This window comes from Copadichromis virginalis, linkage group LG4 (genome assembly GCF_057382275.1).
Source record: "Copadichromis virginalis isolate Kocher_CV1m ecotype Utaka linkage group LG4, C_Virginalis_male_GT1.1, whole genome shotgun sequence".
Lineage (NCBI taxonomy): Eukaryota > Metazoa > Chordata > Actinopteri > Cichliformes > Cichlidae > Copadichromis > Copadichromis virginalis.
In genome coordinates, this window is record NC_140621.1 from 19251513 (window position 1) to 19278907 (window position 27395).

Here is a 27395-nt window from a genome sequence, read left to right on the forward strand (position 1 = left end):
TTCTTTCACATAATGGTGAGGAGGCAGGCGTGCACCAGTATCCCACAGCACAGACACTCATAGGTGATGTGTTGTGCCCCAGTTAATTGGCACACAATAAATACTTAAAAGTGTATTAATTTTGTTTCATTTAACTTAACAAAAAAAAAAAACCCAACTTGTGAATGTTTTAGTAGTAATGTTTATATGTAACATTCAGCTAAAAGTGTTTCCACCCAGGGGGAAACCCTTCTCCTTTCAGCTGGCTCTTTAAAATCAAGCTCCTCTGTCTCACAGATGAAAACCCAACACGAACGCTAACACGCAAATTTATACATGTTCATAAATCACACCAATGCTCAGACCACCTTCTGAACCAGCGAGGTTTCAGACGTCACCAGTGACACCACTGCCCGTAAAGAAGAAGAGATGTTCATCCAGCTCCTTTGTCCATCATTCCACCCACTGGCAAACAAGATGGCATCACCACAGAGTCGGATGTTCATCCAGCTCTTTTTCTTTGTAGCAAATAAATTACACACAAATTAATCAAAAGTTTTGTTCAGAATTTTTATTTCCAGACCAAGTAGAGGAAAATATATGTAATTTACATGTCTACAAATAAACACCTGCAAACATCTAAATGTGTAAAAAGTATTTGTAGACCTTAACAAGCTGTTGAACCTGATTGAACAGAAGAATAAGTCAGCAAAACGTCTGTCAGTTAAATTGATGATTCCAACACAGGATGTGTCACAAGATGTTTGTTTCGCTAATATTTGGGTTGTTTGGGATACATACAGATAGATAGAACATGAAGAAAGCAGCAACATGCATTGAAAATAGAAAATGCGCACAAAAAACAGACAGAAATGGGAGCCAGTGTTGTTACAGAAGTGTAATAAATAAGATTCATGTAGATAAAAAACAAAAACAAATTAAGCTAAAAAGGAGAAAACAAGTTCACAAAGTCCTAAAGAGAAACCTTTGTTTCTCTTCTTGTTTTGTTTTGCATCTAAGTCTTTAAGGTTTTCAGTTCAAGCAAGGAAACACCATTTCAAAGTGTACAATGGAACAACTCCTGTTATTCAACTGGTTGTAACAAAGTGTTGTAGCTGACTGATTCTTAGGACATGGAGTTCTGGTTGTAATTTATTTTTCTTTTTATCACACACAATGTGAGATCAAACTAACTGGGTTTATTTACTATAAAATTAATAAACCCTTATTAAGGAAAGTCATGAAATATGAGATGATGTGGTGTGAAATTAAAAAATTTAGCTGATTATTAAAATAGAAATGGGGAAAGTTGGGGAACAAAAAATAAATCCATAAATTAGCAATTTCTCTCGAAAAAGCTGACTCACTTACAGCCTTAAATCAGGGTGTTATCTGCGTAGTTATGATAAGCCACCCTCTATTAAAGGAAGCATAGACAGAACAAAATTGGCTGAATAAAAACAAACTACATTTTCAACAATCTTATGGATACTTTGAAACCAATAATAGAGACAATAAATATTATAGTGTAAAATATACCAATTTCTCTGTTTTTTCAAGAAGGATTGACAACTTCAGTCTTCAGTGCTGCAGGGAAAATGTCAGGAAAAAGACTTTAGGGGCTGAGCTTCTGAGGAAAAGAAAAAAGGGAGTGTATCAAGACTGCAGGAGGAAGACTGATGGCGAAACACGGTTTGCTCAAGGGTTTTGCAGTCAGTGGCAGTACACTGTAATAAAATGCTCTATTTAATCTGTGTGTTGACACTGATTGTAGTTAAATTAATATATAAGTGAGTATGCCAGATACAGAAGACCAAAGATGACTGAAACACCAAACACAACACAGAAACACCTAACACAGGTGTTGTTGTCCTGCAAAGTAGAGTTGAAGCTTTCTGGGGAGACAAAAGCATTGTGTTGCCTGCTCTCTGTGATGTTGACCACAGTATCACTTAGTGTGTTGCTTCTCTGTGATGGCTGCCATCTGTTGTGTTTGTGAGAGGAATTGCTCTTCTGGATCACAATAAACAACAACAGTCCAAGACAAGCGAGGTGTCCCCACGTGTTTCTCATCTCTGATAGCTGGGAGTCATCAGCACTGCTTCTAAAGTGGTCTCTGAGAGACATCAGTAAATTGATGTCATTACTGTCCATGGAAAACTTGCTGATCGCTCTTAAGAGGTCAGCAGTGATCTCATATGTATATTGTGGATCATAATCTGTCCCTCGATATTCAGATGTACCATAATGCTGTGTGATATAGACTCGGTCTATTATCTGTGAAGTTCGCCATCCATGGTTTGGCTCCCTGACTCTGATTATGATCCGAGCCCTGTTGCCGGCCTCGTGCTCTAATTGGAAGACATGATGTGGAAGTCGCAACGATCCTTCTCGATGGATATTCCCAAGACTGTAGTACTGATATCCCCACGGCGGTGGCTCTAACAGCTGTTCATCGTTGCGATAATGATGTGAGCCATAATCACCACTATTTGGGTCAAAGATCAGACTTATGTCATCGTTTATGTCAATGTCAATTTCATTGGCAAACCAGTGGAGCAACCAGAGGCTCTGCTCAGGCACAGACTGGCCAAAGCCTACTGACCTCAGATCAGTGATTGAGTTGAGCTTTCGTCTTACAGCTGACACAGAGCTGAAGGTCAGGAGGAGAGCCACACAGCAGCTCATCATTCTTCCAAACATCTTCATCCTGTGGAGATTTAAGAAGTCACTGTTTTTATTGTTCATGCATACTTTATATTCTGACATTCATTAGATGATTTTTTTTGACCAAGTGAAGCATCAAATGATTATGTGATGACTGCATATTGTGATTAATAGAATATTAATTATTAAGACAGCTTTAACTGTCCGTCCGTCCGTCCATGTATATACAGTGGGATGCAAAAGTTTGGGGAACCTTGTTAACCCTCTCAGGCTCAAATTAGTTTTTTTGTTGCGAATGCACAACCAAGTCCTGCAGTGGTACTTCTGAGTAAAAAAAACTCATAAAATATGTATGTGGGGTAATCAGGTTGTTAGTTTTTAACTGTTGCAAATCGGCAACGTCTGCCTTGAGAGGGTTAATAGTCATTATTTTCCTGTATAAATCGTTGGTTGTTACAATAAAAAATGTCAGTTAAATGTGTCATATAGGAGACACACACAGTGATATTTGAGAAGTGAAATGAAGTTTATTGGATTTACAGAAAGTGTGCAGTAATTGTTTAAACAAAATCAGACAGGTGCATAAATTTGGGCACTGTTGTTATTTTATTGATTCCAAAACTTTTAGAACCAATTACTGGAACTCAAATTGGCTTGGTAAGCTCAGTGACCCCTGACCTACATACACAGGTGAATCCAATAATGAGAAAGAGTATTTAAGGGGGTCAATTTTAAGTTTCCCTCCTCTTTTAATTTTCTCTGAAGAGTAGCAACATGGGGGTCTCAAAACTACTCTCAAATGACCTGAAGACAAAGATTGTTCACCGTCATGGTTTAGGGGAAGGACACAGAAAGCTGTCTCAGAGATTTAAGCATCATCTTGCAGCAGATGGAGTCACTGTGCATCATTCAACCATTCGGCGCACTTTACACAAGGAGATGCTGTATGCAAGAGTGATGCAGAGGAAGCCTTTTCTTCGCCCACAGCACATTTGGACAAGCGACCTTCATTCTGGAATAAGGTGCTATGGACTGATGAAACTAAAATTGAGCTATTTGGGCATAACAAGGGGCGTTACGCATGGAGGAAAAAGCACACAGCATTCCAACTCCTGCTACCTACAGTAAAATATGGTGGTGGTTCCATCACGCTGTGGGGCTGTGTGGCCAGTGTGGCCAGTGCAGGGACTGGGAATCTTGTCAAAGTTGAGAGACACATGGATTCCACTCAGTAGCAGCAGATTCTGGAGACCAATGTCCAGGAATCAGTGACAAAGCTGAAGCTGCGCCGGGGCTGGATCTTTCAACAAGACAACGACCGGAAACACTCAAACTCCACTAAGGCATTCATGCAGAGGAATAAGTACAACGTTCTGGAACGGCCATCTCAGACCCTAGACCTGAATATTATTGAAATCTGTGGTGTGAGTTAAAGAGAGCTGTCCATGCCCGGAAGCCATCAAACCTGAATGAACTAGAGATGTTTTGTAAAGAGGAATGGTCCAAAATACCGTCAACCACAATCCAGACTCTCATTGGAACCTACAGGAAGCGTTTAGAGGCTGTAATTTCTGCAAAAGGCGGATCTACTAAATATTGATTTCATTTCTTTTTTTTGGTGCCCAAATTTATGCACCTGCCCGATTTTGTTTAAACAATTATTGTACACTTTCTGTAAATCCAATCAACTTCATCTATCTATCTATCTATCTATCTATAATATATATGTATATGTGTGTGTATGTATGTATATGTGTGTGTATGTATGTATGTATGCAGTGTATAAACATACTTTTGCACCAACACACATGTATACATGTCACTGTTATGAAAATAGTGGGTGAGAACTAGACTTGTAGTCAAGACCATCTAAACCAGCGGTCCCCAACCCCCGGGCCTCGGACCGGTACCGGTCCGTGAGTCGTTTGGTACCGGGCCGCGAGAGTTGAGGCTCAGGTGTGAAATGTATAGTTTTCAGGGTTTTTATCGGTTTTCAGCGTTATTTTGTTATCGTTTTTATCGGTTACTCGGTTTTCCTGGGTCTTTTCACGTGTGTTATGAATAAATTTTAATTTTTTCGGTACTGGTACTTGTTTTATTTTGTTGTATTTATCCGCAACACCTTAAAGGCCGGTCCGTGAAAATATTGTCGGGCATAAACCGGTCCGTGGCGCAAAAAAGGTTGGAGACCGCTGGCCTAAACCAAGATCAAGACGAGGACAGTCCAAGTCATGACCAAGACAAAGTCAAGACTGAGACCGAGACAAAAAAAGTCTTTAAACTGCACCCAGATGCTGCTTTGTTTACGGGTGTCAGGCATATTTATGTGTTTTTGCGATGCACTCGCACGGCCCTCCTCACCACTGTCTACTGTCTCACTCACTTACTGAGAGGACAGCCCCACTCGACTGCCACGTCTCTCTCTTTTTTTTTCTTTTCTGTATTTCCTTTCCAGGGCCTTTTTTTTTACTTTAACTTTATTGAAATTATAAAGCGAACAGTCAGTCATTCCAGTTCAGTTTGTACAGTAGACATACAAGGCAAATAAGAGTAACAATATACAGTACAATGAAATAAGAAGGATAAATAAATAAAGAAAAAGAAAGGGGGGGGGATGTGACAGACTTCATAACAACTTTGTACTTGAAAGTTGTGACAGCTCATTCGTTAAACATGTCTGAATGAATTTCAATCAATGATAAACCTTTTTTATTGGAAGTTAATTTAAGAGAGTTTAAGTAATATTCAATTTCAATCAAAAACAAATTAAATGATGGGGTTGAGTTTTGAAATTTACATTTATATATATGGAATTTCCCTAATAAGATAGAAAAATTGACAATGGCACATATTTTTTTTTCTTTAGTTTCAAAATAAGTGATAATGTTCTTCCCTTCAATTTTGATTTCGTATGTTGTCTTGCACAGTATATAATTTTCAAGCTCTCTCCAAAATGTAGCACTATATGAACAGCCATAAAACAAATGGGTAACACTTTCAAGTTCAGTTTTACAAAAGGTACATTTTCTATCAATGTCACAGAATCTTGAAATGTACGTGTTAGATGGATATATGTTATGTAATATTTTCAAATGTAATTCTCTAACTTTGTTTGTAATACAAAATCTAAAAGGAACAAGCCACGCTTTATCCCAGTTGATATTATCAAAAATAGCATTCCGAAAAAACTTCCCTCTTGGAGTTATTTTCTTCGCATTATACAAACATTCTCTAATATGTTTATTGGTGCATTTCTTGCTTAAGAAATCAATACCATTTATATAAAGAGTGTTAACGGATGCATGTGGTGTGTTCTGTGTTTTGTAGCTTTTCATCAACTCAGTCAGTCCACTGGGAATGGACTTTATTACAGAGCTAAAATCTTTAAATTTGATAGGGAATATTTTTTCTGTAATAAAGTCATTGTAACTAAGTAGCTGGCCTTCAGAGTCAAATAAGTCTTTTAAATATATTATATTTTTATCAATCCAATTCTGCAAATATAGTGATTTGTTCCTCTTAGTAATACATTCGTTATTCCAGATAATAGATCTATGTGGAGAAAAGTTATGTGAATAACATAATTTCCAAGCCAACAATGCCTGTTGATAAAATGCAGACATTTTAACTGGTAACTTTGATATACTATAATTACAAGACAATAGGAACTGTAAACCTCCAACATTTCTAAAAATGTTATGTGGAATGAAATGCCATAATGATCCAGGAGATTTTAAGCATTCTTTTAGCCATTTCACCTTAAATGTATAGTTCAGGTCCATGAAGTCCAGAAGGCCAAAACCACCTTTATCTTTAGGTCCACAAAGCAATGATTTTTTTAGATGATGGTGCTTATTCTTCCATACAAAGTTAACAAATAAGCTATTAACATTTTTACATGTGGAATCATACACATTAAGGGAAAGAGCTGGATACACAAATCTGGAAACACCTTCAGCTTTAGTCAAAAGGATTCTACCAAAAATGGATAGGTCTCTTTGGAGCCATAAGTTCAATATAGTTTTAGTTTTTTCCATCTGTTCTGCCGTTTTTTCCACTATACTACAAAATGTATCATCATTCAATAAATTATTATTTAACTTCCAAAAACCACGTAGTTTACTTTGACTTTGTTTATTGCCAACTAAGTGAATTGTGATCAATTTGTGATCAGTTAATGGAGCAAAATCATGAGAAGATTCTGAAACAAAATGTAAACATGAAGAAGATATTAACCACAAATCAATTCTGGATTGTAGAGATCTATTTGCATTGCTCCAGGTAAACTCTTTTGTATCAGAGTTGAAGAATCTCCATACATCTATAACTGCAAGTTGTTCACAGAAAAATGCAGTGCTTTTAAATTTTGAGTGTTGAGATGTTCTTATTGGCACTCTATCTATAAGATCGTCTGGAGCATCATTGTAATTAATCTCCTCCAAGAATCATGTGGGCTCCTTTATATTTTGATTAAAAAAAAAATCAAGTTTCTCAGATAATTGTATGCACATAGATTTGGCCTGAGTTGTGTTGTTATGACTGTATAAATTACAGACTATAAAGAAGGTGTTGTCCAATTTGAAAACCAGAATAATCCATCTGCCTTCACCTGAAGACTGCCGCGTCTCTCACCCTCTCTGTTTTTCACATAATGATATTATCACATCCTCGCATGTGATTGGCCACAATATGGAGGGATTGGAGCATAGCAGAGCCACTGTTTGTACTAATTACAAATTATTTGAATGTATTTAACTTTTTTATATTACACCCCCTGGCATATGTTAATTTATGTCTCGAACTCCTGTTAGCTTCGAGCTGGTGGGTAACAGACGTCTCCGAAAACGTCGGAGCACTTTTGCAAATATGTGATGTCTTGATAAACCGATCAGATATTTGATATTTTACACGGCTACATTCACGCCTGAAAATATCTTAAACGTTTATCTCGCAAAAGTTCATCTTACTTTTTTCCCTCCTATGTCCCTTGCGGGGCTCCGTAGAAATCTCCCCTGTCATAAACTCCAGCGACTTAATATCATCGCCTTCCTCAGCTGTCGGTCCTTTCTTCGGCCCATATTTAGAGACGCGCTCGTAGCGTTACCCCGATGACCCGTTAGCAAGTTTGCCACTAGCGTCCTTAATCCAAAATATCCCAGGGAGCGATGATTTAAATTAAGCAGTGTTAACCGAGGTTGTTACTGGCCGTCCAGTGGCTCCGGACCGAAATCAAAACTGAAATCAAAACGCTGAAAACGGAAAAACTAATCCAGTAGCGAAAGCAGTGCGTGCGGCACGACAACAAACAGGTGTCATGATACACACCTCTCCCTGTGCCAGAAAGTAAAACTATGACATTTTTCTAAACTGTAGTAATACTACAGACTTATAGATCATTTTTCATGTGAATGAGTATGCTTGTAATTTAAGTGCAGTGTAATGCACTTCATGTTAAACCCACTTCATTGTATCTTTAAATATAGAATAAATTCTGCATTAGGGCAAAATCATGTGAGTGAAAGTAAGTGAAAAGGAATCCATGAGGAAATGAGAGAACTTACCTTTGTAAGTCTGCTGTTGTTTGTGTGAGGACAGTCGTAACTCCCTTTAAGTTTTGCTTTCCTGGTAAATGAAACCAGAGCAATAAGCTCCGCTAGTGGCGAAGATGAATGTTGACAATCCAGATATTTAGATGAGGCTATTAAAGAGCAACGCCATCATGGATTTAAGGGTTTCTAGTTTAACAGTCACGTGAAAGCAAATTATTGATCATTTTATGAGCAAGTTTATGGCCAAAGTTTGAATATGGGCGTGTCTGCCCCACTGTAGGGTGAGAGGTTGCAGTAGTGTCTGTAATATAGGAGCTGGTTACAAATGAATTTCAAATAGTGTACACATTTATTCAGTGGCAGTGTTTTCTTGTATGATTTGTTTGGTCATTCAAGTTTCCTTATTTAAAGGCGTTCTATAGTTACTGTCATCATATAATAACTTTGAGATCATTCATACATAGAAAGATGTGATTGTGTGTGTTACAACTCAGACTTTTAGTTTCATTATCTCAAACTGTAACTAAAATTGAGTTTCATTTTTGATTTGATTTGTACTAAAAGTCTGTGAAACACAAAGAAAACCATGTAAATGTTGGCATAAAAGTATTTTAATGAATGAATGTGTGCAGTCGACCAATGAGTCAGAAGTCAACACTTTAGCAGTGAGTGACCCTGTAGAACTTTGTTTAGGATTACAGTACTTCTCTCTTTAGTTATATTAGTACACTTTTAATACTGGAGCGTGACACCTTACTGGAGGAGAAGTCTGTTTTCAAGGTGTTTGCTCTTTGCTTACATTGTGGAAATAAAATCATCAAAGAGCTCAGAGTCAGGGCGTCACGAAGCACAGCATCTGAAACTGACAAAATAATGTTACAGGATCAAATTTCATCTAACTCTAAGCTTTACAACATTCTTCATGAAACATCTCCAAGCTGTAAAGAAACAGTCACTGTGGATCAGGGGCATCAAACATAACACCCAATAGAAAATGAATGCATAAAACAGGCAGCAACAGGAGCCAGCGTTGTGACAGAACTGTAATAAATGAAATTGATGTACATAATAATCCAAATGAAAATCTAAAGAGGAGACAACAAGTTTAGAGACTCCTAAAGAAGAACCATTGTTGACTGTGGATGTTTGGATGAAAGTGATGCTCAGTGACGAATGTGCACGAGTCAAGCAGATGATGCTGAAATGTTCATTTATTGCTGTTCCAATGACACAAAGATGACTGATGATAATAAGCACATTTCCCCAAAATGGACTATATGATGAATAAACCCATTGTAAGGAAAGGCATGAAATATGAGACCATGTGGTGTTAATTTAACAACTTACACGATTATTGAAATAGAAAGGGATATAGTTGGAGACGATCTAAGACAGTTTGTTTGAGCAGCAGGCAGCAGCGCTACTAAATGTCATATCACCCTCTTTATTTTCACATCAAGGCACCACAGGATGAGCGGCTCTACTGCAGATACCTGCCAGGTTCATATTAATTAAACATGTCAGGTATAAATTTAGGGCCCAAACTTTCTCAGTGATTTATCTGAAGTAAGTTTAAAAAAAAATTAAATATCTTACTGGAAGTCTGCTCTTTAATAAAAATATCGTTGCAGTAGTCAACCAAAAAATAAATCAGTAAATCAGCTTCTTTTTTAAAAAAAGAAGCTGATTCGGTTACAGCCTTAAATATAGATGTCATCTGCATTGTGGAATTCACATGGTAAATAATCCCGACCTTCTAAGTTTTATTTAACAATCTGAGAATGGTTCCCATAAGACTCCAATAATGCCAGTGTCTGTATTCAGGCAGATATAATTTAACCCCTTTAATAAGATCACTGTCTTCACAGTGACGAAGGCTTGATTGGAAAACACCATAGTTGTAATTAATATTCAAATAGTAACTATTTTGATTTTAAAAGTTCTTTCGCAATAATCGTACCAATTATGTAAAATTTCAAATCCATAATAATCATAATAATTATATTATATTATATTATATTATATTATATTATATTATATTATATTATATTATATTATATTATTTTATTCAAGAGGGATTTGACAATGGGAAGTTTTAGCGATGCAAACACAGCACATTCTGTGTGCTGATACTGATTTTAATTAAATTAATACTTGGGCAAGTTTTCAAGATACAGAAGACCAAAAACAAACAAAAAAAAAAATAATGAAAATCAAACAGATTGAATAACCGACCCAAGTGAACCAATCATTCTGACGTCTGTTGTGAGAGGAATGGTTCTCCTGCATCACAGTGAACAGCAATAGTCCAAGACAGGCAACGTAGCCCCACGTGTTTCTTGTGTTTCTTTCCTCTGAAAACTGGGAATCATCTCTGAGAGACATCAGTAAGTTAATAGGGTCCAAGAAAAACCTCCTCAATGCTCTTAAGAGGTTAGTAGTGACCCAATATGTATGTAGTGGATCATAATCTGTCCCTCGATGTTCAGATGTCTCATAATGCTGTGTGATATAGACTCGGTCTATTATCTGTGAAGTTCGCCATCCCACATTCTGCTCCCAGACTCTGATTATGATCCGAGCCCTGTTCCCGTACTCGTGCTCTGATTGAGGGTGAGTGACATAATGTGGAAGTCGCAACGATCCTTGTTGATGGATATTCCCAAGACTGTAGTAGTGATATCCCCACGGCAGTGGGTTTAACAGCTGTTCATCGTTGCGATAATGATGTGAGCCATAATCAAAACTATTTGGGTCAAAGGTCAGACTTATGTCACCGTTTATGTCAATGTCAATTTCACTGGCAAACCAGTGGAGCAACCAAATGCCCTGCTCAGGCACAGACTGGCCAAAGCCTACTGACCTCAGATCAGTGATTGAGTTGAGCTTTCTTACAGCTGACACAGAGCTGAAGGTCAGGAGGAGAGCCACACAGCAGCTCATCATTCTTCCAAACATCTTCATCCTGTGGAGATTTAAGAAGTCACTGTTTTTATTGTTCATGCATACTTTATATTATTAATTATATTTTGATTAATAGGATAATCATGATTAAAACAGCTTTAAATGTATTCCTAGTTTATAATTTGATAGTCATTCAGCCACACAAACACTGAAACAGGTTTTACTTGTTTGTCTCCTCTCTGGTTTATACCATCTATTATGGGTTGGAATTTAAAATGTTGTTTTCTTCAGTTGAAATCAAAAGTTACTTTTTTAATATTAGAGTTTACTTTTAATTAAGAGGGTGTTAAGAGAGGCTTGTTAGTGAGAAATGTTGTTTTCTCAAACAGCTTTAACTTTGTGACATAAAGAGAGAAAATCACACTAATAACTTGTATCTGTAACTTGTTGGCTGAAGCCTCCTGTCAGCTTCAGATAAATAACAGGGAAGGATCGCTCAACACTCAGTTTACAGAGGATTAATTAAACAAAGCAAACTAAGTAATTCTTTAACAAAGAAGTGAAGCATATTTTATAGCCATGACCAAACATGCTTTTATTTTATTCATTACACTTCTTTTAAACCAGAATTTTATTTATGTTGTCAGGTGTGGCTCAGAAACGAGTCCAGTATCTAAAGCAGTGCGTGCGACACGACAACAAACAGGTTTCATGATACTCACCTCTCCCTGTGTCAGAAAGTTAAACTGATTACGTTTGTCAAAACTGTAATATTGCAGACTTATAGATCATTTTTCATGTAAATATAAAATAAATGCTGCATTAGAGACGAGGGTAATCAGTCATGTGAGTGAAAGTAAGCAAAAATGAATCCAAAAGGAAATGAGAGAACGTACCTGTGTAAGTCTGCTGCTGTTGTTGTGTGAGGACAGTCGTAGCTCCTTTTATGTTTTGCTTTTCTTGTAAATGAAACCAGAGAAACAAGCTCTGCTAGTCGTGAAGAGGAAGTTTGATATTCCAAATATTTGGATGAGGCTATTAAAGAGCAACACCATCATGGATTTAAGGGTTTCTAGCTTAGCAGTCACGTAAAAGACCATTTTATGTCCAAAGTTTCAATATGGACATGTCGACTGTAGGGTGAGCGGTGTATTAGAATAATTCAGCCTTCTAGAGATTGTGTCAGCAGGGATGGTTAAACTTTATTTGCCTCCAGCAGCAGGCTCACTGAGTCTATTTGTTTTAAGAAATGTGTGAGACACAAAGAAAGCAATGAATGTGTGTTGTAAAATTATGATATTATTTTATGCCATGTTATACCCCTAATTAAAGATTGTGAATTATTATGTAGTTTTAGTTTGCATTATTCTCCTGAATTAGAAGAAGCTGATAACTATTGCATTAGTTAAACTGATTTGCATTACATTAAATTGCTGACTTGTTGTGAATGAATGATATTGTTTTATGATGCATTATATTGCTGAGTTATAAGAAATACTGTTCGCAGAAGGTTATTGTCTAATTTGTCTGAGTAGAAGAGAACAGAGTGTGCTGGAGTTTTCTGCCCCATTTCAGCAGGAGCAGATAAACAGGGAGCCAAGGTCGTAGCTTAGGCGCTGTGTGAGAGAGAGCATGTGAATGTTTAGGCTTTTTATGATAAGGTGGAGGCACCAGAGGTTATAAAAGTTTGAGCAATGCTCCACCATTTTGAGATTTTGAGGCTGTCTGCATCAGTGTCCATCTCCCACGTGTGTGATCATTAAATCATCGTTTGACTCAACCCGGCCGGACCAGTGTTGTTATTGTGGTTTTTTCTCTTGTCTCCATCCCCAATATTTTGAACCTTAACAGCTTGGGGGCTCGTCCTGTGGTATTGGGGTGGAATTTAAAAGTTTGGACGGTCCGAGGTTGTCGAACGGACAGGCACGAGCCAGTGGTCTGATTTGAGTGGACAAAAGCCGGCTTATCTAAAGGTAAGGCACTACCTGTTGAATTATTTCCAAAATGTGCCAAATTGGATATGACTAAATTAAAGTCTACTCACTGAAATTACTGGTAGAGTGTCTGTTTTGATTTTGATGAGAATCACCGTGTGTTATGCAGTTAAAGTTGCTTAAGAGTATTTAATGAAGTTGAAGAAATATGAAACTGTTCCAGAAGTAACAGAGAATGTTGGGTTTGAGTCCCTGGATAGTGAGCGGAAGGCTCAGGTAGTTTAGTAGGGAAATTAGGACAGAAACTGTTCCAGAAGTAACAGAGACTGGTTAATAGTTTTATAAATTAGGTCAGAAACTGTTCCAGAAGTAACAGAGACTGTTTAATTGGTCGTAAAAAAGTTATCTTTCTTCGGTGAGACCCGTTATGGTAAAATTTTTCAAAATCGGTTAGGTTAAAATTATTATAGGACGGCACTGGAAGATGCTAAGAAGCACATAGCCCGGAGGTTACGCTCCCTCCTGGCCGTGGACGCGCGGTCTTGACCTGTCGGCGAACAGGGGTAGTTCAGTTTTGGTTTAACTGTGGGGTACAGGGCATCCCGAAATAAGCTAGGAGTTACCGAGACTCCTCATCGTTTAAAACGGTGTCATGTGCTTGTTTGGACAAAGTTAAATTGAGTTAGGGATTTAGAAGTTAGGTCAGAAACTGTTCCCAGAAGTAACAGATACTGTTTAATTGATTACAAAAAAGTGAAGCTTTCTTCGGTTGGACCCGTTATGATAAATTTGTCGAAATTGTTTAGGTTCTTTAGAAATCAGGCCATAGGCTGTTCTGGAGGAAACAGATACTGGTTAATTGATTACAAAAAAGTGAAGCTTTCTTCGGTTGGACCCGTTAACTTAAATTTGTCGAAATTTGTTAGGTGCTGAATCTGTTAGGCCTGTCAGTAATTGTAAATATAAGACGTCTTTGTAATATAAAATAGAAGAGTTTTGTCTGAGCTTTGTGTGACCCTGTGTGTGACGACAGCGCACTGCAGCGCTGCGAGCTATTTTTAGACGGTGTGTGAACATGCAAATGAGCTGTGACGCGCACAGAGGACTTTGCTTCCTGTTTAGCGTGTTTTTGAGTTTTATAATTTTGATTTGCAAACAATGATACATGCCTGTAAGTAAAACGCTGATTTTGCTGATTATGATACTACAAATAAGGTGTTGAATGACTAGGGTGTGAATGATGTTGGAGTTTAAAGCGGAAACTCAGAGAGGAGTGTGTTGGGAGACTGGCATGTAGTCTGCAGTGCAAAGGTGGGCGTCTTGCCTGCTAGTCTATTTAACAGTGCTGCAGGAAAATGATATTAAATAAATCTCTCAGTGTGTTGATACAGGTGGCTATGGGGCTGGACCAACTGCCCCCACAAGCACGGCGGCCGAAGCAAAATTATAGTAATGGACACAAAATCAGCAAGAATCAGCAGCTGTGGAAAAGACAGCAGCTAGCAGAGAATTAAAGGAGAAATTAAGAGAAGTTTTACACATAAAATTGCGGCCAACACACTTGTGGAGGTTGGGAAGGCGCCTGGAGCATCACAACAAGAAGGTGAAACAAAAACACACACAAGCAGAGAAATGTGTGAGAGAGGCACGTGCTAGAGAAATGCCTCGTTTGAGAAAAAACGTTAAATTAGCCCATGTACAAACGCACATACACGCAATGAAGAAACAGCTTACACCCATGAACACGTGAAGATTTTCCAGCAAGTTTAAAGCAGTGAAACTTAACATACACCCGCCGTTACACAATAAAGTTTATCCACTACTAACAAATAAACCCTCTGGGTTGCAGGACAACAACTTAACTTCAAAAAAAAAAAAAAAAAAAAAAATCACAACCAGTGATAACACGACAAATTTAGTGGTTAATAAAAGTCAAATTGTGACATGTTTTCTTCTGATTGATTAATACAAGTGATTACTGAATGAAAGAAAATTCCATTTTTGTGCTGTAAACATGATCTTAAGAATTTTAACATGTACCTGTGTTGTCCTGTCAGCTTGGTGGGTTATGAGAGGATTATATGGTGAAAAAAAAAAAAAAACAAAAAAAGGGGGAGAGAAGGCTGACACAGGGCCTGGTCCCGTTGTTTTTCCCCTCTCTGAGTAACACAGCCAATACAACATGATTTTCCTGTTCGTTTGTTTTTGTTTTTGTTTTGTTTTGTTTTTTCTCTTTATGCTTGATTACAGGCTGCTTTGTTGGCCCGGAAAAGCCGAGGCTGACCCTGGACTCCTGCTCTCCCCTCTACCATCTTTGCTCTCTCCTCTACCATCTTTGATGTGACCCTGACTAAATGCTAAAGCAGCTGAACCCGCAACAACAACTTGAAAATGTCAACAGTGCTGCAGGAAAATGATCTCATGCAGCAGAGACAGAGAGCGGTAATCCAAGGCCCGTTTCACTACACGGGGAGATTTCTGTCAGCGTCTTTTCTTTCTGAGAAGATTGAGAAAGGCCCGGCTCCCATCACCGATTCTGACCACCTTATATAAAGGAACTATTGAGAGCATCCTGAGCAGCTATATCACTGTCTGGTTCGGGAACAGCACCATGCCGGACAGACAAGCACTACAGAGGGTTGTGCAATCAGCTGAGCGCACCATCCGCTCCGAGCACCTTGACCTGCACTCAATCTACAGCAGGCGGTGCTGGACCAAGGCCAGGAAGATGGTGAAGGACCTCAGCCATCCCAACAACAGACTGTTCTCTCTGTTGCTGTGTACGTGACAAATAAACATCTGGATTTGGAAAACGAGGCACTCGCAAAGCCACCAGCATTGTGCCTGATTGGACACACCCCTCTCACACACTCTTTACATTCTTGCCATATGGAAAAAGACAGCTTCAGCTGACAGAGCTGTGACGAGACGCCCATCAAGCCCAGATGAAAAGTGAGGCCGAGCAAAACCATGCTGACCTTAACCACTCTGCATTAAAACTGTGCAGGACAGTGACGGACCAACAATGACCATCGGGCAGCAAAAAGGGTGTGCCAGAGACAGGAGGAGCAACTGAGGTCAGAAGGCACCTCAGAATGGACAAAACACCAGGAGAAAATAAGCTGAAGGCACAGGTGTCGGGGCTCGGCCAGGAGCTGACCTCTGAGAAGAGCCGAACAGCAGAGCCGCAAAAGGCCGTGGAGCAAAGCAAGGAAAACATCAATGGACTTAAATCTGATTTCTACGGAAAAGACTCTGAGGTTTCTGCCCTCAATAAGACCTCGAGGCATCAGAGCAGAAACTGAGCATGGCCCAGGAGGAGCTAGCTGAAAATCGAACCCATCAGGCTTGGAGTCCTAGACACCGGACTTGAAATCAGGCCGGAGCATCCTGGAGCTAGATGAGCAGTGTGATTTGTCCGGTCTGCTATGGAGCGAACGTTAGGGGGATGGCTTCCTGTCGCCTCTGCCGTCCTCCGATCGCTCAGCGTCCTGGGCTGCCCAGCTCTGGACTGAACGCTCGGGCCGAGACACCCAAACAACCATGGACTCCATTCCCCTGGAATGGGACCACGACTACGACCTCAGCCGTGGGCTTGAGAGTGCAAGAAGGGATCCCAGAGAGCCTTGAGGCCTGTGTAAAACTAACAGAACAAAGATTGAGGTCTTCCACTGGGGAGGTGGAAGCTGCAGACTCTCCTATACACCTTCTGGATGTCAGCCGTTCCACCTGCAAACAAACGGACAGCAGTCGTACTTCTGCAAGCAACAAACGGACATCCAGACAATTGAACTGCGTATCAAAACCCTGAAGGAAGACCGAAGCAAAAGGGTCAAGTTAAGGAGGAGCGAAATAAGGAGAAGATGCTGGACACTGGAGAAAAGGACTGCCTCAATTGGGGCCAGAACCAGTATGGACAGAACTCTGAGCAGCAGCACCAATGGATGCAAACAGACTGAAAAGGAGGAGGGCAGGACCCAGGGCACGCTTCAGGCCGTGGTTTACCCAGAACACTACAACAGGAAAGTGATGAACACAAACACCCACACAAACACACACATCTACATGCACCGACTCAGAGTGAAAAGAAACATACATATGAACATATGCACTCGTTGATTGAGGGAGAAATGACACACACACACACACAAATTAAAATGTTGATTCAATGAACTGAGAAGTGATCCACACACACACACACACGCTGATGCAATGAAGAATGCTTTACTAACAAATGCTGCACACAAACATCCAAATACGGAGTTGGTTACAACAGCAAGAACTGATTGATTATTTATTGCTTAAATGTATTTCATGCCATGCAGAGGGCATTTGTGTAGATTTAGAGGACATGGTCTGAAGCACTTTGATAATGAAAACAATGTCTGTGCGTGATGTCTGTTTATGGCTCAAAGCCTCCACTGAATTGTTTACTGTGCTTCACACAGTCTAACAAGGAGCAGTGGTACAGAGCGAAAATGATGAATGAATGGTGTGAGTTTTATTTCGAAGAGATTATGAAAAGGTTGTGTTGATTCAACTTAGTTGTTTACGTTTTTGCCAAAGTAAAGAGTTGGTGTGTAACTAGTGTCCACTATTGAGTCAAGTAAATCCAACATGTTTTGTTGGTGCAAAAAGGAGTGTTGGTTGATCTTTGGGTTTTGTTTGACACTAGGTTGATTCCATCAGTGAGGTTTGGATTGTTCTCTTTCTCTAAGAGAGAGAAAGATGGTTTGAACTTTGGACATGTTTGCAATGGGCCCCAGTATCTGTTATCATATGAGTGTTTAATTGGTTACGTCTGTGTTTGCTTTTGTTACAGTGCACTGAGATAAGAACATCTGAGAGGTGTGATCCACCGGTGGTGATATTTTGGTATTTTGTGAGTTCCTGATTTAACAAATCAGCTCTTTAATCCAGGCCTGAGAGATTGAACTTTAAAGCGCTATAAAATATTCTTATTGAAAACAGTCGCAAAGTATTTTTTCTCCATGATTATAATGGGCTTGGGAGAAAATTGACTTATATGGGACACTGATCCTGAAGCCTAAAAGGATTGCAGCGAGTCACTCCAGTCCAAAGAAGGAAAAACAAACAAGGAGCTGTTTCCTTTAAAATGATGACGTCATCTTGCTGGTGATGGAGCCTCGAATAGGCTGCGCGTGAGACTCCATTATCAGCAACTTTTGGTATGAATGTGTGTGGATGTATGCATATGACTGACGACTAAAAGTCATGGACTGACGACTAAAAGTTTAACTGACTTGATACTGAGACAAAAACGGTGCTGACTTTAGGATTATTGAATGTCCACAGACAATTCACCCAGCCTGTAAAAGAAGGGTGGATGTTTTGTTTTGCTTTGTTTTGTCTGCAAGAACAGAAGAATGACAGAGACTAAAGAGCTGTAGCTTCACAGCAGTGTGAACTGCAGACTGAACCCTTTGGTTGCTAATTTTGAGCTACTGATGTTTGCATTAAGGAAATTGTGTTTTAGTAGCTGTGTTTTAATTAAGGTATTACATTATATTGTTGGGAATATTAAATGCTAAAGTGAAGAAAAGGTTTGATCCCACTCATGACTGAGCATGTTATTATTAACCATAGTGGGTCACTATAGAGAGTCAATTAATTTTAGAAAAAAAAAAACAAACAAACAAAAAACCCTCCACCGAGGTCTATGAATAAGAGGGGAATGATAGACAGCCACACTCAAAATGGAGATATGTAATGATAAACACTGGTCCCCGTCTTTTGGGCGCTCTCTTGAAGTAGTCAACAATTTAAAAGTAAGATAAAATAACAGGGGCATGTGCTGAGGGGTGGTGCTGCACAAGAACAAGAGTAAAATAAAGAAAATATTGTTTTTAGAAGTGCAAATTAAAATGTACCATTACACTCAGAGGATCAATATGAAGCTTAATATTTGTTAATTTTGAATGAAGTACATGACTGGTGACTGTTCTGTCCTGAGCTTTTGTTTTTACAGCACCCGCTTGATCACACCAACAGTTTCTCGCCACCGAAGAGGGGTACTTGAAAAAAATAAAGAACGGGGAGGAATATCATCAAAACTGGAAACAGGTAATCCCCAAAGGGGGTGATAATGCCATAACTTTCACTGTGGTCAAATTCTCAAAATTTGACCCTCAAAAATTCTTCAAACATTTAGACACAAAGTGGAGATTTAGATAAATATAATGTCGTAAACCACATAAGCATGAAGTATTTGATTCAATAAGATGGTGAAGTAACAAGCAGCAAAAGGTTGATCATGTTAATGGTGTTTATTCAAGGGTGCAGAGGAGATTATTATTATTAAAGACAACAAATGAAATAACGAAAAGTAGAAGTGGAAAGAATTTGCGTTAACGGTAATAAAATCAAAACAAAAAGGAATACTAACTAAAACTGTACTGAATGTTCACAAAACTAACTAAAATTAACTGGATTTATAGCAAAATGTGTTTGGTTGCATTGATGTGTGCGTGCCCTGCTGTAGTGAAATTAAGGTAGTACGTTAGTCGAATCGTCTGTGTTGCTGCTCCGTCCACGCGCAGAATCAGGTCAGGAAAAGTCGGGAGACAGCGCCAGAATAGAATTGAGGATGATTTTAATATGATTGTTTTGTAGACATAACAAGAGTCTTGTAGTGGAGAGGGACGTAATGTCCTCCTGAGACCCAGAGAATAAGAAAAAAAACAGGGAGAAATTATTTTCGTTTTTTCTTTTTTTCTTTTTTTTTCTTTTTTCTTTTAAATGAATCAAGTGTTATTAAAATAACAATCTCATAAGATGAAGATCAGGGACCAACCCAGAAGTCACTGACACTTCACTAACTGTAAACTATTGGTTTAGGAATAAGTGATGGCACTGAACTTTCTATTTCACAAAAGTCAATTTATTTAGGATATCTGAGTAAGTACTGATTTTATTTGGAGACACAAAGGAACATTTGGTACTTCCCTCATCGCACATCTGTTTCATTGTTGTACCCAATCATTCTACAACTGAAATGCCTTGGACTGCTAACCATTTCAGGCAAGTGGAGTGAACCATATTTTGCTAGACTCTCATCAGATTGGGGCTTCCTTTTATTGATCTTTGGAGAGAAGTCTTCATTACTGGTATTATTCAGGTCTTGTTCACATGTTTGTCCCAGGTTTCTCAGCCAAGAGGAGCTTAAACCCCAGATACTGTGAGTTCTTTTCACACGTTGAGATCACTGATAACTCTCAGCAACGACGTGATCTCGTAGAAACAATTAGGTGTTATGGATTCAACTATAATTGCGACTCTTATTTTTTACTTTACTGGAAAACATTTCTGCATTTTACCCATATTTTATTTTTAACTCAAAATCAAAATTCCAGATTCTACTACATGTTGGTTTTGCACCAGATAGGACGACAGATTTCAGGTGGCCCTGTGTCTTTCTCTATTACATCTGCCACTGCATCTCGATAATCTTTGTGTGGCTTTTAGTGGGTCCTGACCCTCTCATATTTTGAAAAATCTATGTTTGAATCTCCCTTAATAATTGTGTTAAGAATTCTCTCCGCCTTTGTCAAAAGTTGGGTATTAGGAAAAAGTGAAATAAATATAAATATAAAATCCCAATGTGTAGAGCACACATTAATAAATTAGTCATGTTCCCTGTGAAAGTAAATGAGTCTAATTCTTAAAGACCCCTGAAATTATTTACCAGATGTTTATTTTTTGAATAAAATAAAAATCTGAGTTTAACAAAACATTTTAAATGTAAATATCAAGCTTACCTTTCTCTCTTCCATAAAATGTGCTTGTGGGCACGCCAGCCATTTTGAAAAGGTGGGAAAAACAATTGGCAAGGCCACACCCCCACACATGTGACATAATTTTAAAGGTACTGTTGTCCTCTCTAAGAAACATCAGGATTTAGAGGAGTGGCAAGTAGAGTATGAGAGCTACAAGCAAAAAACTAAATGTGTACTACAGTGCGCAAAAAATGAAGTACTGGGTCATCAGGGGGTCTTGAGGGACATTTATAAAACAAAAAATCCCACAAACTTTAAAAGTGCACTTGAAAAGCTCACACAAGAAGGTTAACCTAGCTTACCTAGAAGACCTCATCAGGGGGAGCACACTCCCCCTCTTTGAAGAGCTCACCCACTTAACTCGCATCCCAAGAAAACAGCTAACCCCAGATAAGGCAGCGTGATGTATCCCGAGATAACAGGACTGGGACATCTAAATAAAGGTGTGAAACAATCGCCTTCAAAAGGTTATCAATTAACTTTAACCAAAATTAGGACCACTCGGTGCGGCAAGAGTTAATAGTTATTAGTCTCAACACCCAAGGATAATTAGAAGAGCATGACTGATATGATGGAACTGAGATTTTGTTACACTTAACTTTTGCAAAACACAAATAGAACTAAATTGAAACTAAGGATTTTCAGAAAATAAAAACTAGACTAAACTAGCAAAGAATTGGTAAAAACTAATTACAACTGGCAAAAAATTGAAAATCTGGAGTCGAAACTAAATAAAAGATAAAACCTAATGAAAATGGCGAAACGTTTAAAACTCTGGTGCAGAGATTGGCAAATCTGACCAGGAACGTTATAAAATGGATTGTCAGAACAGTCAGCGTTAAAGCCACTTTTGACAGTCCATACTAGGATGGCATTGGACATCTTGGGGGTGGAAAGGGGTTGGTGTGACCAAGGTGTGGTTTGGCTTGTTGTATGTATATTTGAGATCATATGGCTCTGGATGGACCAGTTACCAGGGCATGGAAGGAGGACAGACTCATTAAAGGAGGAGAAGGCATTTCCTGGGATTGGAGATCCTCTGGGTGAGTGGTTGATTAAAAGCATGCATAAAATAGAAGTTATCTGTTGTTATTGATTGGTAATAGATTGATAATTGGCCACATTTACAGCTGTATTGACTTGTTGTGGACGTAGTCGACTTCAGGTTAAAACACTCTCATAAACAGGTTGAAAATAGTGATATTAAAGGAAGAGTATACAGCGCCACCCTGTCAGACGCCAGTGATGGTGGAGCTCACTGATGAATCAGGTGAGCTGGATTCATGGCTGATTCAAAACTAAGATCCCCCTGCTGTGGTCAGTAAGGGGAGAAAAGGGGGAAATAAAATCAAGAATTAAAAGAGGCATTTATAAACGTTTAGGTGTCAAGTGAAACGGGAAAAAAGGGGGTGTTATACTGTTATTTTCAATGTCAGCATTATTATTGTATGAGAATCATGCAACAAGCATTGCATCGATGATCATTTATTGAAGTTTTTGACCTTATACTAACATCTGTGTTCCTGTGATTGTTATAACCTCTGATGAATCTTCTATTTACAGGTGTTAGGATAATGATATAATTTTTCATTGCAGGTGTAACCATGATCATTTTTATACATATTGCAACTTGTTGCTCATTGTAGAGTTGTGCTCAAGTTAATAAGGGTTAAAAGCTACAGTCAGCGCGAATGTCTGACTGATCTATTGAGGGGAAAGGCTTCGAGCATAGAAGGCCGCACGCGCTTACAAAACACTGATATCATGTTATTCTTTGTGATCTTTTCTTCAATTATGTCTTTAAGGTTAGTGTCATGGTCCGGGTGAGCACGGGGTTTTTCCACTCCGCTGGGTTCTACCTTCAGGCAGAGACTCCAATCAGCTTCCACACCTGGTTCCAATCAAGTCACCTGCATATAAGACCAGCATTCACAACAGACCTCTGCCAGATCTTCTGCTAACCCATGTCAGTGCTAGGCTGCGAACCCCATGTGAGAACCCTCAACTACTGCTTTTCCCTCACCGTGTTTTTCTTTTGTCATAGGACCCACCTGGCAGTCACGTTTCCCGAACTACTCTCATCTCCGCCTGGACGCTGGTTCTGTCATCTGGTTTCTTCCTCTCCACCATCGGACTACACCTGCCAAGTCCCTGCCAAGTCCCTCACTCCACGCATATTCTGGATCCTCTCTGGACACTCCTCACCCGGAACCCCCTGGACACCCCTTCCTCGCATGACACTTTAAACCTGCAACGCGTAAGCCCTAACCTCCATAGCCTAATCCTGCAGCTGTGATTCACTGGACTGCCACTGACTACTTGTCTCTTCTCATTATAGTGACTGCGTACCTCCATCCAAGCCGCTGCCCCTTTTTTCCATCCGTGAAATCCAGCACCTAGCCATAGCACTCAGTTTCATGTTCACAGTTTGGCCTCACAGTTCACAGTTCATAGCATTTCATAATTCATAGCATTCATAGTCTCCTGTTGTGTAATTTCACTAGACACTTGTAAATAAAGCACTGTGTTCACGCCCGTTTGCCTCCCTCTGTGTCTGCATTTGAGTCCACACCCACAGCCGGGCCCTCTCGGCCGTAACAGTTAGTTTAAATAGTGGCAGTTAATTAAACGAGATTTATTAAAATATTAAATACCTGAGTCAGAACGTTACACGCGGATCACCTTAAGAGTCTGGGAAACTTTGTAGCTGCCTAACTTTTTTTTGAATGTTCTAGCTCCGTTGATTTGACACATTGGAATGTGTCAAAAAAGGGGGGGGAGGTTGAGCTTTAACATCAAACCAGGATTATTTGAACATTTTATAACTTCATTTGTGTCTTTAATAATTTAGGAATGGTAAAGCTTAAGCTAATAGCGGTCCGAGAAGACGGACCTTTTAGAGAATCAGTGAAAAAGCATAAACTATCACTTTCATGTTTAATCATTACTCATTGAAATGAACTGAATAGCGTTTAGAAGATTTGTTAATTTTTTGTCTTTTGTTAAAAGAGGGGTTTTAATAATTTTCAGACACACCTTGCAAATGTGCTTATAACGAGTTGGCACTCGGCCTTTTGAAGGTCAGAAGCTTCGTTCGGCGTGACTGTCCGGACTGATAAAGTGTAAGAAATGCCTTGAGTGCGGAGGGCTAAATGCAAACACTGCTTACACACACATAAGATATGATTAGAATAAGTCCCTGGGACATTCTGAATGTTTTAGACCAATTCTGAATCACTAGAAGGTCAGTAGATAATAACATTAGATTATTAGGGTTAGGAAGAGAGGTGTTTTGGTTTTCTGTCTCTTACAGAGCAAGGAACAGACACCAGACGAGGTCACAGAGATGCGAGGATCCTCCGTAGCAGAGTCAGACACAGTGACTGCCGAGACATCAACTGGGTCCAAGGGTCATGGCGTTTGGGCTCCAGCTAGTCACCACAAAAGGATGGATCCCATAAACACAGCAATAACCATGAAGGGGTTGGCGGAAATCCGGGAACACCAGACCAATGAGGTTCGAGAGGCTTTTGGGCAAAAAGGGGACACCTTCCTGTTCCTTTTTCTGGAGAATACACAGATCGTTGTTTGAAATCGAGACAGAATAATCCCCTGGTCTGTGTTACGACTGAAGGGTTGTCTAACCCCTAAGGTTGGAGAATTAAGAGCAGAGGATCACCCAACTGGACGACACTGGTAGCTGCAGCAATAAAATAAAGGTTAAGAGCTCTTCGGACAGAGGTTCTAGTCTACGTCTGAATGGTATAAGGGAACACCAAATAAAGCAGTGGGAGACAAGGACATTGTCATCTGGACCTGCTACTGTTGGAATCCTAGTTTTTCTTGCACCTGACTTGCGTAAACACAGAGGTCATCTTACATATGGTTTGCCCCTCAGGGGGACAAAGGACCTCAGGAGTGAGAAGAGATGAACCCGGCCACACTGGGCTACAGGGTGTTTGTGAGGTCATTATTCTAATGACCTCATCAGGGGGAATTGTAAAATTATGATATTATTTTATGCCATGTTATACCCCTAATTAAAGATTGTGAATTATTATGTAGTTTTAGTTTGCATTATTCTCCTGAATTAGAAGAAGCTGATAACTATTGCATTAGTTAAACTGATTTGCATTACATTAAATTGCTGACTTGTTGTGAATGAATGATATTGTTTTATGATGCATTATATTGCTGAGTTATAAGAAATACTGTTCGCAGAAGGTTATTGTCTAATTTGTCTGAGTAGAAGAGAACAGAGTGTGCTGGAGTTTTCTGCCCCATTTCAGCAGGAGCAGATAAACAGGGAGCCAAGGTCGTAGCTTAGGCGCTGTGTGAGAGAGAGCATGTGAATGTTTAGGCTTTTTATGATAAGGTGGAGGCACCAGAGGTTATAAAAGTTTGAGCAATGCTCCACCATTTTGAGATTTTGAGGCTGTCTGCATCAGTGTCCATCTCCCACGTGTGTGATCATTAAATCATCGTTTGACTCAACCCGGCCGGACCAGTGTTGTTATTGTGGTTTTTTCTCTTGTCTCCATCCCCAATATTTTGAACCTTAACAGTGTGTTGAACCAACGAGTCAGAAGTCAACACTTTAACAGAAGTTAACACTTTAAAACACTTTTAAGGACTTACAGTGCTTCTCTTCTATGTTATATTAATCCACCTTTAACATTGTGTAGCCGGTCTGGCCTGAAACTCCGATCACTCCGATCGGACACTTTTATCTTTTCATTGATGGAAAGTTGGTTTTGTGGCTCCATCCCGCAGAGCTGATCCATCACTTACTGTTGAAGAAAGCTGGAACCAGCTTAATGGAGAATTACTGAATCAGCTGGTAGAGTCTGTATCTCAATTCAAGACATTTTAAAATCCAGGGGAGGTGCCAACAATGCAGGCCTAGATGTTTGCTGTATTTTATGGAGCTACTAAATCAAATTATTATTATTTTTTGTCACTTAAATGGTTTATTTCCTACAAAATAAAAACCCTGAATCAACATCTGTCTCAGGTCAGCCAATAAGAGGCTATGCCGAAGTGCATGCTCTCCTCTTTGAACAAGATAATGAGTTAAATGTTATCTTTTATAGTGGCAGGAAACAGGAACTACAGCAGAGGTCATCCTTATTCTCAGATATATGTAGGTTATAATATAAACATAATGAAAAGAGCCAGACAGGCTGAAGGAGCTGTTATCGCCAATATGCTTTCATATCAAGGACGGACTTAAGTGGGAAAGATTTTGAAGCTATTAAAGGTTTAAACGCTCCTGTCAATGTTCCCTCTAAGGCAGCGGTCTCCAACCTTTTTCGCGCCACGGACCGGTTTGTGCCCGACAATATTTTCACGGACCGGCGTTTAAGGTGTCGCGGATAAATACAACAAAATAAAACTAGCACCGGTACCGAAAAAAAGATTTATTCATAACATACGTAAAAAGACCCAGGAAAACCGAGTTAACGATAAAAACAATAACAAAATAACGAAAAGAAAAGAGGGCGATGACATTAATGCCAAGGGTTCTGAACTTATGTTTTGTTTTCACAGTGAACTGATGTCACTCATGTTGCAAAGACACTCATGCAACTTTGATCAGCCACCAAAATGTTCATATAGAGATTATTGGGAGCAGCAGAAATGTTGGCCATGATGACACATTCACATTTGTCCACCCAACACCCCACCTGATTGTCTTGTAAGTAGAGAAACAACTTCCTAAATGAAATTCATCTACCACAGTGAGCAATCTAGTTTCCTCCAGTGCTGGAATCAGGCATGACAGACAGCATGTCTCAGAGACCAGCTCAGTTACTGCAGATTAAACTGAATCATGTCTTAATTCAGCCTTTTTCAACTATTGGACGTTGGCACTGCATGAAGCAGTTTGATTATTCTACAGATCGATGTTTTATGCATTGCCTTGACTTTGATGCTGGCACTCAAAGGGTTGATTATGTCTGCTGACGAGTCATTTTATTGATGGACAAACAGCACATTTCAGATTCAGCTCGAATATTTCAAATCTGATCTAAATTTTTTTAAAAATGTTCCTTGATCTCTTCCCCCCCAGCAGTATATAATACATAAGTATTGTTTCCAATCATCACTAAAAATCTCATGTTAGTGCTGCCATTTTGCTCCGTCCTTCACTACATCCCAGAACTTGTGTTTTCTTCCTCCTGCCTGACAGCTCCATATTTAATATAATCCTGCCATCCACCTGTGCATTGTTGGTGTTATTGATGAGCTGCAAGTCAGACTCAAAACTGGATCTCCTTCCATATACAACCCTCATTCGAGACAGACCAGCACCATCTCACAACCTCATGTTAGAAGACAAGTCCAGTATCAAAATTCAAGTGCACTCGTCAGTTCTTCCCACAGCTATAGGAGTTAGAACCAGCAACATGTTAAGTGCAGCAGTCTCCCATAATCTAAGGTTTCTCCATGTTGCCTGCTACTCTACATCATGATCTCCTTCCAAAAGTCTCATCTTGACCAGTGACCCCGTGTTTCCAAAGAAATGTGCCTTGTTGCAGTCCATTTGCAAGATTGTGTAACTG

General features: G+C 39.3%; 2 protein-coding genes and 1 long non-coding RNA gene across 5 annotated transcripts; 1 reads left to right on the forward strand and 2 right to left on the reverse strand.

Annotated features, from left to right (window-relative positions):
• Positions 1-528: 528 nt before the first annotated feature.
• LOC146711247 (uncharacterized) lies at positions 529-8452 on the reverse strand. Of its 2 annotated transcripts, none has more exons than XM_085454021.1 (2): positions 8208-8452; positions 529-2689 (listed from the first exon to the last, which is right to left on the reverse strand). In XM_085454021.1, the coding sequence occupies exon 2, from the start codon at positions 2686-2688 to the stop codon at positions 1759-1761; it is 930 nt and encodes a 309-aa protein (XP_085310147.1). In that variant the 5' UTR covers position 2689; positions 8208-8452; the 3' UTR covers positions 529-1758. The 2 variants fall into 2 exon arrangements, with proteins under 2 accessions (XP_085310147.1, XP_085310148.1); XM_085454022.1 differs by lacking the exon at positions 8208-8452 and adding an exon at positions 7614-7880.
• A 342-nt stretch (positions 8453-8794) lies between these two features.
• LOC146711248 (uncharacterized) lies at positions 8795-25532 on the reverse strand. Of its 2 annotated transcripts, none has more exons than XM_085454024.1 (2): positions 25468-25532; positions 8795-11160 (listed from the first exon to the last, which is right to left on the reverse strand). In XM_085454024.1, exon 2 carries the CDS (start codon positions 11157-11159, stop codon positions 10362-10364), a length of 798 nt encoding a protein of 265 aa, XP_085310150.1. In that variant the 5' UTR covers position 11160; positions 25468-25532; the 3' UTR covers positions 8795-10361. The 2 variants fall into 2 exon arrangements, with proteins under 2 accessions (XP_085310150.1, XP_085310149.1); XM_085454023.1 differs by lacking the exon at positions 25468-25532 and adding an exon at positions 11996-12053.
• Positions 22646-23419, forward strand: LOC146711249 (uncharacterized). The gene is made up of 3 exons (XR_014920133.1): positions 22646-22795; positions 22874-23086; positions 23168-23419. It is a non-coding gene; the product is annotated as an uncharacterized LOC146711249 (long non-coding RNA).
• Positions 25533-27395: the final 1863 nt, after the last annotated feature.